The sequence below is a fragment of the Malus domestica genome, chromosome 01 (genome assembly GCF_042453785.1).
Source record: "Malus domestica chromosome 01, GDT2T_hap1".
In the NCBI taxonomy this organism is placed as follows: Eukaryota; Viridiplantae; Streptophyta; class Magnoliopsida; order Rosales; family Rosaceae; genus Malus; species Malus domestica.
In genome coordinates, this window is record NC_091661.1 from 22,914,714 (window position 1) to 22,931,327 (window position 16,614).

The window sequence follows — 16,614 nt, forward strand, 5'->3', positions numbered from 1 at the left end:
TCTATCCTCTAATTTCTTGTGGCATTAAATGTAAAAATTTAAAATTTAAAAAAAATTAAAAAATCCAGAAAGCACAGCTATACATCAGCAGAAGAGAGAAGAAAAAGGAAAAATAAAAAGGAAAAAAATGAGAAAAACTAACGAAAAGTCCAAAAAACTTACCTTTTAATGAAAAGCCATTTTTAAAAGTATAGTGAATAGTATCAGAAAAATGTATAAATGTGATTTTTCGTTAAAAGTGAACAGTATTATGATTGTTTTGTTAAAACTCCAAAAAAAAAGGCCCAAAAATCTGCCTTTAACTCTCTTCTTTGTAAAGAAAACAAAAGCATTTGTTTGTTTCTTAGTACAAGTGAAGAAAACCAGGGGTTTTGAGTGAGATGGATCCATTTGAACCTCCAAAATCTAGGTGCTGGTGGCAGGGACACCACCACCTGCCTTAACCGAAAGCAGAGGCCCGTGCCCGTAGCTATGACTGACCAGATGCGAATCTAGGAACAGAACTACCACTGTGATGTCGTCGTGAAAATGTCTCCTCACCCCTCGGTCTATCTTTTTTAAGTCCGAATATCTCATTTCTCTCTTCTTTGCTGCTTCATGAAGCGCGGCTTTCACAAGTTTCCTTGCAATACCCTGCACAAATATGGGAAAACATTATAGCAGATGGAATAGCAACTTCAATAAAAGACAATTTCGATCTGAGATACTGAGATACTGAGCTTATGATATCGTACGGGCAAAATAAGACTGATCGCCCGAGAGCCAGAAGATAGTTGAGTAAATACAAAAGAAAGCCAAAACTTGACATAGGAACCGTACATTACGCGGATAGCTCTGGACAATGTCAACTGCGTCCTGATTGCTTAACTGCTCCCATAGGCCGTCTGATGCAAATATGAGAAACTGATCTTCCGGGTAGAGTTTTTGGACTAGGATTGTTGGCTCAGCTTTAAGGATCGGCTTGTTGAAGGGTTGTGATAATCTGAACTTTGCCAATAGAGGTTCTTTGTTAAACTCTTGCCTCTTCAGGTAGGCATCGCCGATGGATCTTGAAACCTGCGAGACAAGCAAACATCTCTAACATGAGTGCTGCTCTATTGTGCAATCCGTGTCATCTTTGTGAAGAGGAAATGCAAATTTGGTCATAAGCGTAGAAGATTTCAATGAATTAGAATTACCAAAACTTAAACGCAAAAATTATGCGAACCTAATTAGGGGTCTCATAGTTTATCTTAAACAAACTCTGTTGTAATTTAATTAATCCGTTGTGATAGGGGAAGACAGGCCTGACCCAAGGGCTTCATAACATATACTTTCACCAAAAGACTAATAAATATTAATGTTCAAAAGATCTCAAATCATTTGTTAAAATGTACCAGAGCATTCCTCCAGCAAATTTGCAAAATTGTTCGAAGCTCCGGGTTCAGAACTAAAAGTCAAATACACATAAACCTCAATTGTTTAGTTCCAAATCCATTCCAATAATGGCACACGCCCTAGTTGGGAAATATAATAAATGAAAACATTGCGAAAACTAAAGGACTTAAGACGAAAATACTCAGCCACACAGGAGTCAAAGGGGGAAAACGATCACTATACATGTACGGATACCCTGGTAACAGATAAGAAAGTTAATCACCTGTATCAAACCCTTCACGCGCCACACCTTGTGCTTTAACATCACAATCTGTGGATCATCAGGATGCAACGAGTGCAACTCCTCTCTCACAGATTCATGACTTGCATTGTGCTCGATTGATAACTGAACTGCTTTTACCTGTTTAATGGTCTTTTCCAGTCTTCCTAGCACAACACGAGAATCCCCCGCATTTGCTATGTATAGCAGCCCACTACATACTATGCCTACTAAACAACATGCACCAACAGAAGCAAGTAGTGGCTTGATTGCCCACTGCTTCTTTACTAGAGAGAGGAACTCCTCTTCGGTCGCCAAAAATGCCTTGGTGATAACATCAGCTGACATTCCCTGATTCTCTGACGTGAACTCTGCACCACGGAAAGCTGTCAAGTCAGTAAATATACGCATTAGCTATCTAAGTAGTGGAAGGGAAACCTGCATAAATAAGATATCTGTTATACCATAAAACTGATAACAATAGGGATTATTACGTGACCAGAACCTCAGTTGTTCGTAAATTTTCATAATTAGTATTATGACATATAATTCACGATCGAGGAGGTTGTTAATGAAAGAAAATTCAAGAAATCCAGTCCAGACCACGTGTTTTACACCTCACTCAGGAACCTCGCAATTGCCATAATAATAACGAAATTCTTATCCCCACTGATCCCGATTCTGACTCAAATATCATCAGTCGAGCATTGCAAAACGAATAAACCGTCACTACAAAGATAATCCCAGACAATAAAGCTCCCACTCGAGCATTGAAATAGCTCTTGATAATCGCATGTGTAGCAAGCATGCAAGACAGATCGCACCAAAACGACTATACCTTGTTTAATACTACTTTCCCATGGTGCAAGACATAAGAAAATACTACTTTCTCAGGCTTTTTTAATAATAGCAGCATTAGTTTAGTTATCACAATTACCAAACTCCTCAACAGGTCTAAAAAAAGATGAATTTAGGAGGAAGAATAACGCACTCTTGATATTGTTGAACAGGTTTTCATTTAAAAACCGGGCTGTTTCTGGACCTCCGTGTCCATCATAAATTCCAACAAATGTTCCATGAGGACCTGATTCGAGGGAGCTCAATGGCCCCGATTCCAGTTGGCTATGGTCTTCCAACAAATTGTTTGCTTGAATTACTGCCATCGAGAAATCTCCATTAACATGATGCCCTGAGTCTTTATACCACAACAAACCATCAATTCGACCACTCACGTCCCCCCTATTAGAATTTTCACCCTCGAAAGACGGTTTCCAGCAAGGTGACACAAGCTTCAGAAAAGTAGTTGATACCATCCCTCACATATTCTCAACCAAATGACCCCGGAATTAAATTATTCAACGAGTCATCGTTGTGAACAAGAGCTAATCTTGGCGCCGCCTCACCTTCCCTCTAAGAGGTGTAAATTAAATCATCGAACTATGATCGGTATGTGAATAACCTGCATATAAATTTAAGAGTAAAAATTAAATTGCAAACATAACCAAAGTCAAATGGAAAGTTGTGCAAAACAAGATAATATGAGTTTAGGAAGATAATTAATTGAAGAGGGGCACAAATAATCCAGAAACAGCACAATATTCCCAGATAATTAAAATGCAAACTAAAAACCAATTGGTGTTTCAGAAAAAGACATGAACTTCGTTATGAAAAAACATCAAAACAATAAATTCAATTGTCCAACATAAACTTAAGACCAAACAAACATCTGGGGTACGAAAAAACAACATTGAATCATAACTCAAACAACAAAAGTTCATGTCTTTAAGAATTCAAAAACAAAATCTCCATACCTGGTATTCGATATGTTGGAGCCTTGGAGGGGGATCCTTCTGGCCTTTGTCTATGACGATTCAACTACCATCCGAGAGCTCAGAAGAACATTTTTATTCGGATTAGACTGAGAACCAATGAAGCAGATTTGGAATGTTCTGACAGAAAAAAAGTTGTCAGAAGCGTGGAAAGGGTTGGATCGAAGGAATGAAGAGAGAGTGAGAGAGGTAGAGAGAGAAAGACGAGAGGAGAGAGAGAGAGAGGGAGCAGTAAATTGGTTCTCTTTATTATTTAACAACAAATAAAAGGGTTAAAATCTTTGTTTCTTGCAGGGAAAGAGAAGATTAAGCATGGAGAAAGAAGAATACAAAGTTACAAACCCCTCGCCCTCGGTTTGAAAAAACCATGATAAGGGAGAGAGCTGAGGCCTTCTGGGTTGGATTTTCAGTTTTGGTATTCTAATTTATGGGCTGGGGTTTTGACTTTGACCTCCAACAAACCACCATTTTAGGCAACTTTTGCTCATCTTCCCTTCCCCAACCTTTATTTAGTAACAACTCCCTTCTAATAAGTTGTTCTATAGACTAACCATTCCCACTTTGCCAATTATATTGTGTTGTCTTTGGGAATTTCTTGGGAATATAGTTGTCAACTTGTTGCCACTATCTATTACCAAATAATTTGTATCATGTTGCATAAATCATAATAAAAAACATATTTTATTGTCTGAATTTAAGTTTCATCGCGTTTGTTACTACAATATTATACGCATCTAAACTCAGGTTCTAATTCTCCTTCTAATAATTTAGATGATTTTAATATAATTATGTTATCATTTACCAGAACAAGAAGAACACATTGGGGTGCATTTTTTCTCGTTGCTTTTAAGTAGTGGTGGTACATCACCACCGTGCTAACATCTTGTAAAAAAAAATTTGGGTACCGGTAACATAATAAGAGTGGACTACATGATTGATATATACTATTCTTGGGATATGATAATAATAAAATCCACATGTTATAAGTTCATTGAAGTAGTAACATCATGTAGTTGTGTTTCAAGTCTATTGAAAATGTGCTCTAACAAATGTGTATAATCTAAATCTAATCAATCTTGCTCTCCTAAGGTCCTTATGCATATTAACCACAAAGATTATATTAGTTTATGACACACCCCAACCTAAATCAGGGCATGCTGGCCGTCACTTGAGGGTGACGTAGCCATGTGCACAATGCGGAAGCAATAGAGATATAAGGAATTACGAATAAACAAAAACCAAATCAACTAGAGTACTAGCTAAGATAAAGTGCTAGTGCGAGATTAAGTGTGAAATACACAACCAGAACATAAATATCCTAAGTGCAGTCAAGCATGACAAGTACTAATTATACAACACCCAAAGGTGATCCTACATTTATGATGTTCTGTCAGAACCATCGTCGAAATCCCCATGAGCCTCCAAAGCACTTCTACCTAAAACCTGGAGGGGCGCAAAACAAACAGTGTGAGTGGGCAAAAACAAAGCTTTTCAAAATCATTTCATTTCTCAAAAGTTCTAACCCCTCGCCGTAAAACCTGTATAATTTTCCAGAAAATAATAGTAATAATAAGATGTATCATAAATCATACTCAAGATGAAAATCCATAGAAGTATATCATGCCAAAGTATCTCAATGAAATGCCATAAGTAATCCAAACAAAATATATCAATGTCAGATATCGCATCAGCCAAATCCCTCTAACTCAATCTGTACGGTTGAGTCTATAGCTCATAATCAATCTCAATCATATCAAATCAAATCCTACACACGAGTCGAGACCACCTAAAGTGATCTGTACGACAAGACTAGGTGTAAAATAAATATGCTCTAGTGCTACGATCACGTGAAGGCTGTGCGAATAATCGCGAGTCACCTACGAGTCAGAACCACCTAAAGTGGTTTGTACTACAGGCTTGTGCTCCTAACTTGGATCCAAGGTTAGCATATGGTACGGGATATGAACATCACGTGAATAATTGTGCCTTAACTCTGGGCGGGAGCACTAACACCTGGGTGCAGGTTTATGAGCTCTCAATACATCACATCAAACATTGCGTAACTAAAACAATCTCATACCTTTAATTTATAAACTTACCTGGCATTTACTTGTGCATCCGCAACACCAATCATAAATATATGCAACTACTAATGTATAATAAAATAGACATATACTTTGCATGGCATTTCAAAACATATAATCATTCAAATTCATTTTCTGGGAAAAATCTCAAGTATATAGGTATATACGAAAAAACCAAAAGCCCACTCACTGATATGTCGAAGGGTAGTAGCCCCCGAGCCTTGATTGATGGCGCTTGTTCTTAGGATAGGTCTCACCTATATGCGAAATAACTGAATAAACGTTATTTAAAGCACATACACAAAACTATAAAATAACTTCTCATACATAGCTCAAATGGGGTATTTGAATATATCACCATGATATACTCAACCTCAGGAATATCCCCATATTTTTAGAAAAAAATTTCATGACCCCATGCGCCTTCACGCGCGGCTCACGCGCATGCACGTGCTTGGCACACTAAACGGATTCCCTAACGACGTTAGGGAATATTCCGTTAAAAATCAGAATATGCCGTTAAAGTTACCTGAAGGCATCAAAATATTCCGTCAACTTTGACGGAATATTCTCCTCCTTCTTCCTTGGTTCGCCGGAGTTCGGCGCTGGTCATCGCTGCGATCGCCGGAAACTGGAAAATTTTAAAACTTCAATATCTCGCTCATTTTTTCCACCAAAACTCATGAAATTTGTACCAAAATGAAGCTTAGGACTAGAAGAACAAAACCTTACCACTTTCAAGCCTTGAAATCCACGGGATTTCACCGGAGGAACCTCAATATTCCGGCCAAACTTGAAACTTGTCAAACTCAACTTTACGACGTCCAATTCACTTCAAAATTACTCCTCGAGCTTCGTGAATATGTTTTAAGGCTCCCTAGCAGCTTAAAATCTCCTAAAAACTTTGAAATCACGAGTGCATGAACAGTAACCCAAAACTGGGTTCTGGGGTTCTTGGGAAAATGAGGTCTTCACATTCTAAAAACGGTATAGATGTGTTCCTGAGCTCACAAGGAACACAAATATGACTTCAAAAACCTCGATCCGTGAAGAAATTGCTTGGTTTGAGGTTTGTCTGTACGTATTGTACGGAAAATGGAGAAAAATCGAGAGGGAGGAAAGAGAGAGGGGGTCAACGGGAGGGGGAGTATTTGTGTGGTCCTGATTTTCTTACAACCAACCAAAACAATTAGAACCTTTAGTTCTAATTGGGTCCAAAAATTTAGAAACTTAACATATTGGACCACCTCTAAAAGTATGTCACACACAACACACCTCAACGTCCAAAGGCAAAATAGACATTTCACACTGACGATAAAATAATTCGGGACGGGATGTCACAGTTTAGATTCAAATACTTAAAATATTTGACAACTTAATAAAGCACAACTAGTTTAAAATGAAGGAGACCATTGTGATTGTGAGACTGGAGAGGAAGAAAATGGGCTCTTTAAATTGTTATGAATTTAAGCTTTTGGATATAAATTAGTATAATTTTATGGCTAATATGAATTTGATCCTCACAGTTCCTCAAGATAAAGACCTTAGGAGAGCAGGACTCCTACTATATAAATTTCCAAATTTAAGCTCATTTAATATGGCAATGATTATTCCTTTTTTTAATTTTATGTTGCTTGGTGAAAATTGAACCTTTTTTGGGGGTTAATTTTTGGTTCGTGTGTTTTTTATGACATTAGACACATAGTTTATATCGGTATGCACCAATTTGATTAAACCATATGGATTCGACATTTCGGCAGTCACTGTAACGGCAACAACTTCCTTCCAAGAACATGGGACTTTTCTCTTCTACTTGGAGAAAATCGAAGCTTTACTTTATTTTAGCAACATAAGATTGGATGGCTTTGAATAAGTTTATTATTCATCTCTACGCGTTTTCTTCTTGGTCCGAAGTGAAGAACTTTCATATCAACTTTTTACACGTAGGTTACAGAGAAACGTCGAAGCGTTAATTAGTTAGTAACTTAATATGGCGTTAACTACTTGTTCAGATGCTCTAAACAATAAATTGTTTGGATAATGAGAGTATGTTATGGAGCATGTCCAAATAGATGATTAGCTGTATTAAATTACTAAGAGCTCGTTTGGAAATACTTTTAAAATGGCTGAAAGCACTTAAATCTTGGAGAAACACTTAACTGATGCTTTTTAAGTACTTTTGAAACCCTAATATATTTTCTCTAAAATATTTTTTAGTTATTTTAAAAATACTTTCAAACGAGTCATAACTAGTCAACACTCATGTATTCTTGTAATTTATAACAATTTTTTATTAATTTTATTTTGCCAATATATTCATCTGCCTATTTATAAATATTATATTAAGCAAGATTCTATTTCTTATTTGATACCTTGTTTTTTATTGTGATAATTGAAATTTTACTACACGTCGTGTAATTCGAAAAATGTAAACATTTATCAAGGAAAATGAATAAAAAGGAAAAATATTTAGCAATGCCTTAGGAAGTAAGGCATTGTTCCATTTGGTCTTATGAATTTTCAATTTGGTTGAATCATTTTAAACCTTCAATTTGTGTTATTATTCTTTTGTCTTTAGGTTTGTCAATTATTTCGTCAAATTAAATTTTATTCAATCCTTTGGATATAGGTCAAGTTTTTGATTTTGTTGAAGATATGTGAGTTTGTTTTAATTCTTAATTTGTTCACATAACCCTTATATCAAAATTTTAACTATTTATCAATTTTAGTTGCGAATGTAGCATTTGGTTGATGTACATGTCCCTAATATATGGTATTATACATTGCCCATGATAGAAATAATGATAATTGTGACAATTCATGGTAGAGGGGGACAATGGCACTAAAAGTGTAGGGTACTTATAATTTTTCAAAGATTTTTTAGTCAAAATGGTTCTCGAGATAAACATAACTCCTTATTTTGGTCACTAAGATTTAAAATCGATAGAAATGGTTCCTCAAATTGTCCACCGTTAATCATTTTGGTCATTTCGTAAATAAACTCTGTTAAATTGAGGTTATTTTTGTCAAATCAACCCCCCATCTTAAACTGGTGGTTTCTTTAATCCAACATAGACTTTTCACAAAAGAACAAAAATGATTGGCGGTGGATAATGTCAATAACCACTTTTACAGATTTTAAATTTCAAAAATAAAATAAAATGTTATGACAATTTCAATAACAACTTTGGCTAAAATGCCTTTTTCCAACCCAACTGAAAGTACGGATAGTAAAGTGAAACCATGTTCATAGTTTTTAAAAAATTGTTGATGCTTTAAAAGTAAGGAAAACTAATAAAAATGGTTTGAAAACTTTGAGTTTTAACGATAAGGACAAAATAAAGGGTAAAATGAATAGTAACATGATTGATTTTTTAGTGTAAAAATGTGATTTTTCGTTAAAATGAACAATATCGGGAGTTTTTCATTAAAGTTCCCTTAAAAATATTGTTTGCATTCCAAAATTTACAAAAGCAGAAGACAAATTTGTATAAACAAAAGTAGACGACGACATTTTTAAAGTGTCAATACGAGAAAGAAACAAAAAAAGGTGCATAAGAGGAAAATACAGCAAAGTCCAAGGGCTCCATGCCAAACAAATAAAACAATCACTGTCCGACATGGCATTGCCTAAACATTTCCCGCGGGCCGTTCGATGGCAGGCCAACCATGTAGTTTTGTCTCTCCCTACCGAATTATCGCATCAGTCCACTCCTCCGAGACGGCGCAACGATTCGTTCCCAGCCGCACGCGTCACCATCGCCGGAGACGCAAACATGGCCACCAGCTCAATCCGAGTGGCCGCCGCCCAAATGACCTCCATCAACGAGCTTGCCGCCAATTTCGCCACCTGCTCCCGCCTCGTCAAAGTATCCATCTTTTTCACCTCTTTTTCTTCTCTTTTTCCCCTTTTCAATGTAAATATGATAATAAATTCTGTTTAAGAAATTAAATAATTATGTGAAGGAAGCAGCTGCCGGCGGAGCAAAATTGATTTGCTTTCCAGAAAGCTTTTCGTTTATTGGTGCCCACTGCCAAAGATGGTGACAGTCTGAAAGTAGCAGAACCTCTGGAGGGTCGAAAGACTTGTTCCTTCCTATGGTATCTTTCAGAATTGTGATCTGACCTTCCTTTAGAAGTATGTCCTCGTCAAGGGTTTCGATCTTCTTCTTCAACATGTTAACCTCCGAGTTCAACAACATGTTCTTCTCGTTGTATTTCTTCACCTCCTCCCAGATCATATCTCTCTCCTCTGAAGTTTTAGGCAGTATCCCCCGAGTAACTGTTAATTCTTTCGTCATTTATATAATAACAAGAGAGGGTGAGGGCAGATAAATTTTTCAATGTGATCAGAATACGGAGTGGTATATCATATGTTACTATATAAATAGTAGGATATGTGTGCTAAAAAATTAAACTTTTCATCATTTATATAATAACACGTGATGTATCACTCATATTTCCGTCACAATGAAAGATTTCTCATGAGAGCGGGAGTGAGAGTGAGTCAATGGATTAATTGTTATATGGCCCGACCCAATTAGAAGGCTTCTTGGGTTTTTTATTTTTAATTAATTAATTATTTTTGGTGTTCTTTTGGGCAGTGAGGGTAAATTAGTCCTAAAGTGAAAATTTTGAAAGTTTTGTCGCCTGCTGAAATAGGGGGAGGAGCGAGTGTCTGATAGAGCGGGAATCGGGTGTGAGCAGGTACAAGTTTGCTTGAATACACGTGGTCAAGAGGTTTGCTTAGCTAAATTTTCTTTTTCTTCTAAATTAAAAAAATTAGTAATGATAACGAGAGATATTACTATCGTAAGCTAGACTATAACGAGAAAAAGAGTTTGAATCAGATGCACAGCGGGTTAATAAAGAAGGTTTTATCCACTATGACAACCCAATACTTGTTGGAGTTTTAGCTGAATTTCACGTAAATCAAATGCCAGAATGAATCAAACCGTCTGACAACGTAATATTATCACATTTTATTTCTCATTGCCGGGACTGACCCAAAATAATTGAACCTTTTCTTTTTCCTGGACTCTAGATTTGGGATTTTTGTTTGGACTGGTGGGCCAGACCTCACTACATCTTTGCCTTTAATTGGGCCTTACCCTAATTAAGCATTTTTATGACCCAACAAAATAAAAAAGAAGAAGCAGTTAGGACCGTTGTAGAAAAACCACGAAAACAATACGCCGTCGTTTAAAGTCTTCTCCTCCTCCATCTGCTTTTGTCCCTACTATCTGTCATTCCACGCTCGAATCTCCCCAATCATTCTCTCTATCCATCTCTTTCTCCTTCTTCAATGGAAATCGATTCCCTCCCCAACGGTACCGCCGCGTCGCCGGGACCGACCCTAGGACCCGGCCCCACCGCCGCAACCCCTCCTCCGTCCTCGAAACTGAGCCACCTCGCCGACTCCCTGAAGCTGGAGCACCAGTTCCTCAGAGTCCCCTTCGAGCACTACAAGAAGACGATCCGCGCCAACCACCGCGTCGTGGAGAAGGAGATTTCCTCCGTTATTAACGGCGTCTCCGAAGCAGCTGACCGGGACAACATGTCGTCGGACGACGCCGTGAATCATCTCAGCTCCCTCGTTTCCAGGCTGCAGGGGCTTAAACGAAAGGTACTGCATTTGTAAACCTTAGCTTGGATTGTTTTATCCTGTTTGGATGACGGAGGAGTGAGAGGAAATAGAAAAGAACAGAGGTTAATCCGATGGATTCGAGGCAACCAGAGGTTAATTCGAGATTTATTAGCTCGGGTAGCTTTGATATGATTTACATTACTGTTAAACTGTTGAAAGTCATCGATCTAAATTGACATTGAACTAATCCGGATTGGATTTTTGTGGTTTAATAATTGTAGTAGATTATTTTTGTTTACATTTGTGCTTTGAGTGATTGAATTTGGCTATTTGTGATTGGAATTTTCATGCTGATTGATGTGGGGGTTTTCGTGATTAAGTTGGAAGAGGGGAGTAAGACGGAGCACTTGCAGGCGCAGAGGTGCCGGGCTCGGCTTGATCATTTAGAATCGGCAGATGTGGAGAGTCTGTCTGAATGGAGTAACACACGTGTGAACCGGATCCTTGTGGACTACATGTTGCGGATGTCTTATTATGATACGGCAGTGAAGCTGGCGGAAAGCAGAAATATTCAGGTAGTTTTGGTTTCCTGTCCTAGATTTGTTGACATTACATATTTGTGGTTCTTTATACCGAGTGCTCTGTCATCAGTTTTTTTCTTTCCAATGTTCATAAATTCATGGAAGGTTTGAATATCATGAGTTATTGTAATTTGAATGTATTAATTGGATTGAAGAACTTGGAAACGATGGCAATATTATTATATATCTGGCTATCAAACGGTTATTATTATCGTCATGCTCATTATCCAATTGCTTATTCTACTTTAGAATTGGAAGAGGGATTCATCTTCACATTTTCTAACGATGGAAAGAAATTATCTTTTTGACATTAATGAAGGAATGATGAACAAATTTTAGCTCACAAAGTCTATATAATGAAAGAAAGCAGCTTATTGCTTTCATAATTGATAGGTTGGAACTTTTATTGTCTAGTATAGGAGTTAGGAAGTGAAGGTAAGTAGAATAAATAGGGGATACTAGCTTTTATTGCCGCAGGTTCATTGGCTTGTTAGAATCCCTTCTTTCTTATTGCTACTGGTGCAGATTGAAGAATATTTCCATATTTCTGTTTGTACGTGTTGGCAACTTGATTAGTTTCTTATGTGTCAGGATTTTGTTGATATTGATATATTTCAAGAAGCAAAAAAGGTTATTGAAGCCCTTCAGAATAAGGAGGTAGGCCCTGCCCTAGCCTGGTGTGCCGAGAACAAGTCACGATTAAAGAAATCCAAGGTATGCGCTCCTTTTTGTTTTGGGGGAGGGTAGGGTTGAGAAGCATGCTATTTGGTGGATTGGAAGAGTTTGCTAGCCTAATACTACTCCTGTCAGTAAAGTTATCTGTTCTGTTGCTTGTTCTTGAAAGAAATTAGCAAACAAGTACTCTGTACATAAGTTTTAGAGGATGGTGATTCTTTCAATGTGTCCTGCCGTTCTTTTATGTGAAATTTGATTTATTTGTTCGAGTTTGGCTTTCTACTGCTTCTATCATACTTGGACTGCATACTAGGAGATGGAAGTAAAAAGAAAATGACATTTTTCTTTCATAGATTCTAATTCATTTGGCCGCTATATTGTTGTGAAATATTCCCTGTAGTTGTAGCTGCAGTGCTTCCGTAAGTATGTTGGTTCTACTAAATTTCTAACAACTGCTTGTGAATTTCTGATAAAATGGTTCTTGAAATTCATTTGTTTGAGTTGGTACTGCAAACTGTTTCCTTCCTCAAATTAGATAACTAGACAAAGGTTTCGGTTGACAGTTATACCATTTGAATTGTAGTTCGATTGTTTTGTATTATCTAATGCTGAATTCTTTATTGATGGCAGAGTAAATTCGAGTTTCAGCTGAGACTTCAAGAGTTTATAGAGTTGGTACGAGCTGAAAATAACTTGCGAGCGATCACATATGCTCAAAAGTACCTAGCACCATGGGGAACTACTCATATGAAAGAATTCCAGCGGGTCTTTGTAACAGTAGCTTATAAGAGTACTACAGAATGTGCTACATACAAGGTGATCCATTTTTCTCTAGATTGGGAAATTCTTTTACGGAGTACTTTGAATCTTTGGCAGCATTATAGGTTTTTACTTATCTGAAATTAACTGTGCCACAGTTTTTGTTGGAATAGACATACTGATATTTAAGGGAACTAAAGTAAAAAGTTAATGAAAATGATTTTGAGACTATGTTCTCTGTTTTCCCCAAATCTTGTGGGAATGAGCTGAATAGGACAATGTGCTAAATGGTACCCATGTTTAGTTGAACTTATTACCATGTAGGAAAGATGTTTTGTTGAACACAAACTAGCACATATTTGCTTGCACCAACTCTTTGTGGTGGTGGTTCCTCACAGATTAATTTTCGTCTCTGTTAGTCATGCAGCCTTCAATATTCCCGGTATGGAATCCTTTGATATACAGGACTAGGTTTTCATGAATAGACTCATTTTCTGTGCCATCTCCTTGGGAAATAATACATTTTGAACTACACATTTTAGGGAGATGTATTGGTTTGGTGGTTATATTTATCTTTGGAGCTGCATGGTACAGGTTAATCTCTGATTGTAATTTTTTAATTCTTTTGTTAATTATGTTTTCCAGGTTTTATTTGAGCCAAAGCAATGGGATTACCTGGTTGACCAATTCAAACAGGAATTCTGCAAGTTATATGGCATGACGCTTGAGCCTTTGCTGAATATTTATCTGCAAGCAGGCCTGTCTGCTCTTAAAACCCCGTATCCTCTAACAGTTGTTTATCGATCTGTACTTTACTGTTTTCCACTTATCTATTAATCAGGAGTGTTCTAGGCTTGGTACAATCGAGTTCACTTTATATGGAGTTGACTCCCAAAGCTTCTTTGGCTTTGAGCTGCATCGTTGCCTATGTGACCTGCAGAACAAAACTCTAGAGTGAGAGGGTGAAACAGCTATAGCATATGTACATACTTTTGTGATTGAAATAGTGAACCAAAATTTTTGTATATGGAATGAAGTTTTGACAATGCGCACTGTGTATTTTGTTAGTTGTGGAAATTTATTTTCATCCATTTCTTGCTAACTTGTAAGAGTTTTATGTCATAATATCCAGAGTCATTAGGTGGTCCTGGTTTAGCTCCCTTATTGGTGTTTTGGCACTTCACATTCACCTTGAGCACATGGCCGCTTGCATTGCAGTTGTTAATTGCATTTAGAGATTTCGTTTTGCCTTGACCTGATTCAGATACTGTTATGATGATGATTGCACCAAGGAGGATCCGCTATCACAGGAGGGTTTCCGGAAACTAGCCCTGCCCTTACCTTATTCTAAGCAGCATCATTCAAAGCTTGTTTGCTACATAACTAAGGAACTAATGGACACGGAGAACCCACCGCAAGTCTTGCCCAACGGCTATGTCTACAGCACTAAGGTTCGTATGCGTTTTTTGTGGTAAAAACAAGATCTTTGTTAATTCAGTCTTGAAATATTCTTCTTGATTTATGTTTTGGAGGCAGGCTCTTGAAGAAATGGCGAGGAAGAATGATGGTAAGATTACTTGTCCAAGGACAGGATTGGTATGCAATTTCACAGATCTGGTGAAGGCATATATATCATGAATATACATATTATTGCCCTTTTAAATTATTCAAGTCTAACTGTCAAAATATCCTCCTCTCTGTCTCTGTACATAAAATCCTTTCCTGCCGGACGTCCGGCTCATTCGTCAACTTGGAAGTTGGTATTACTGTTGGGGGATTGAAGCATGTACATATATGCAGAATTACTTTCCAGAATTTATTTTCAAGTTGCTGAACAGAAGACATTCCACACGTTAATATTTCAATTAATTTACTCTACTGCTTTGAGCTGTAAAAACTAAGTCATGGGAATCCATGTTGACGGCATCTAAACCCAACTTGCTGGGCAAGTAGCTCCACAATTCCGAAGATTCATACGTCTGTTGCACATTTTAACGTCAAATTTTAGAAATTGATTACAAATTTCGTACATGTCGTCATTTTTTTTTTAAATACAAGCGATATTTAAACTAGGACATCCTATGAAATTAGTGTGGAACTAGCGAAAATGCCTTTAAAATCCAATAAAATTCAAATCTGATCCACCCCTTAAAATTTGTCTCAAGCATGCTGAAGAAGAAAATTAGTGTGAAAATAATTTCTCGTGCTTACACAGAAAGTTTTATAAACTTAAAGTATTATTAAAATGGATTTTCTCTTTTCTCGAATCACACAAGGTAGGGCAGACAAAATCGTGGATGAATGATAGCATGTTGGTTACGATGATGAGCAGGTAGCTTGTAGATAGCATGTCAATGGTGCTATGCCAAGTACAAATCGTGTTGTTCACTGAGTAACGTAGTTATCTTTTCGCCAAAGCTTACAAGAAAAAAGCACAAAAGAAAAAGCCCCATTAAATATGGAGCGTCGGAGGAGGAAAGGATAGTGGGAGACATGCCGAAGGAATTTATATGAATGATAAAGTACAACTACATTTTTTGTATTTTGAGCCAAAAATAAGCATTACTTTTCTCCTTCATTTCCTCTATCATTTTAATCACTTTTTCTTCTCATATATACCTAAATGGGCGGATCTGTGGTACTACTTTTTTTACATAATTTTTTACACAACTTTTTATAGGGCTCACTTTGCATGTATTTCAACGTTTTGAACCGTCGATCTCTTCGAATTATACCAACAAAATAGCACCATTACAAATCAACTCAAAAGAAAAAAATTGACTCCATTCAATTATATGTCATTGTAGCCCATTTTCTATCTCTTTGGGCATCATTGTCATGAAGTTTTCAGCTCGACAATCACACCGTTACATAATGTTATTAATTTAAATGCTACAACTTATAATACCAATGAATAACACAATTTTTTTCTTCAAAATCAATCAACAATAGTTAAGGTGTCACCGATATATCATATTGATAATAATGAAACTCATATAATATAACGAGAATAATTGATAATTTTACTTCACAGTCACAATGAAAAACATTAAATTAGTAAGATAAGATTCACTTCTATAGTGACATTGACACTACTATCTGAAAGATGATGCTCGAGAGACCATCTTTGTAAATCATATTTGAAGATGACATAATAAAGTAGTGGTTGATGGATAAATTCTCTTATTTTGAACAAACGATATTATCTTCACTAAGGGAGAGGTGGTGGGCTTAACCTCATAATGGGCTAGCAATAATGTGGTTCAAATTCGCATTTGGCGAAAATCGAACCTAAGACCTCTCACATAATTGCGGTCAGCAATGACCGGCCCAGATAAATGACAGGCATGAAAAATCTAGGACATTGTTCACGCATATACCTGATAATATGTAAAAAATTTAAAGGGAGCTCGTAACTGCAGAAATAAGTAGCATATGAGAAATGAATTTGTTGTGCACCCCA

At 36.9% G+C, this 16,614-nt stretch overlaps 2 protein-coding genes across 7 annotated transcripts; one reads left to right on the forward strand and one right to left on the reverse strand.

Annotated features, from left to right (window-relative positions):
* Positions 1-293: 293 nt before the first annotated feature.
* LOC103433263 (probable protein phosphatase 2C 38) lies at positions 294-3,892 on the reverse strand. 5 transcript variants are annotated; one of them, XM_070818550.1, is made up of 5 exons: positions 3,448-3,892; positions 2,628-3,044; positions 1,640-2,007; positions 820-1,056; positions 294-633 (listed from the first exon to the last, which is right to left on the reverse strand). In XM_070818550.1, exons 2-5 carry the CDS (start codon positions 2,947-2,949, stop codon positions 406-408), a joined length of 1,155 nt encoding a protein of 384 aa, XP_070674651.1. In that variant the 5' UTR covers positions 2,950-3,044; positions 3,448-3,892; the 3' UTR covers positions 294-405. The 5 variants fall into 5 exon arrangements, with proteins under 5 accessions (XP_070674651.1, XP_008369731.2, XP_008369746.2 ...); XM_008371509.4 differs by having other exon boundaries at positions 1,640-2,022; positions 2,628-3,095; positions 3,448-3,867; XM_008371524.4 differs by having other exon boundaries at positions 2,628-3,095; positions 3,448-3,865.
* Positions 3,893-10,720: 6,828 nt separating this feature from the next.
* On the forward strand, positions 10,721-15,029 carry LOC103433357 (protein MAEA homolog). 2 transcript variants are annotated; one of them, XM_029100714.2, is made up of 7 exons: positions 10,721-11,175; positions 11,517-11,711; positions 12,309-12,431; positions 13,023-13,208; positions 13,797-13,930; positions 14,416-14,602; positions 14,684-15,029. In XM_029100714.2, exons 1-7 carry the CDS (start codon positions 10,855-10,857, stop codon positions 14,693-14,695), a joined length of 1,158 nt encoding a protein of 385 aa, XP_028956547.1. In that variant the 5' UTR covers positions 10,721-10,854; the 3' UTR covers positions 14,696-15,029. The 2 variants fall into 2 exon arrangements, with proteins under 2 accessions (XP_028956547.1, XP_028956546.1); XM_029100713.2 differs by having other exon boundaries at positions 14,688-15,029.
* Positions 15,030-16,614: the final 1,585 nt, after the last annotated feature.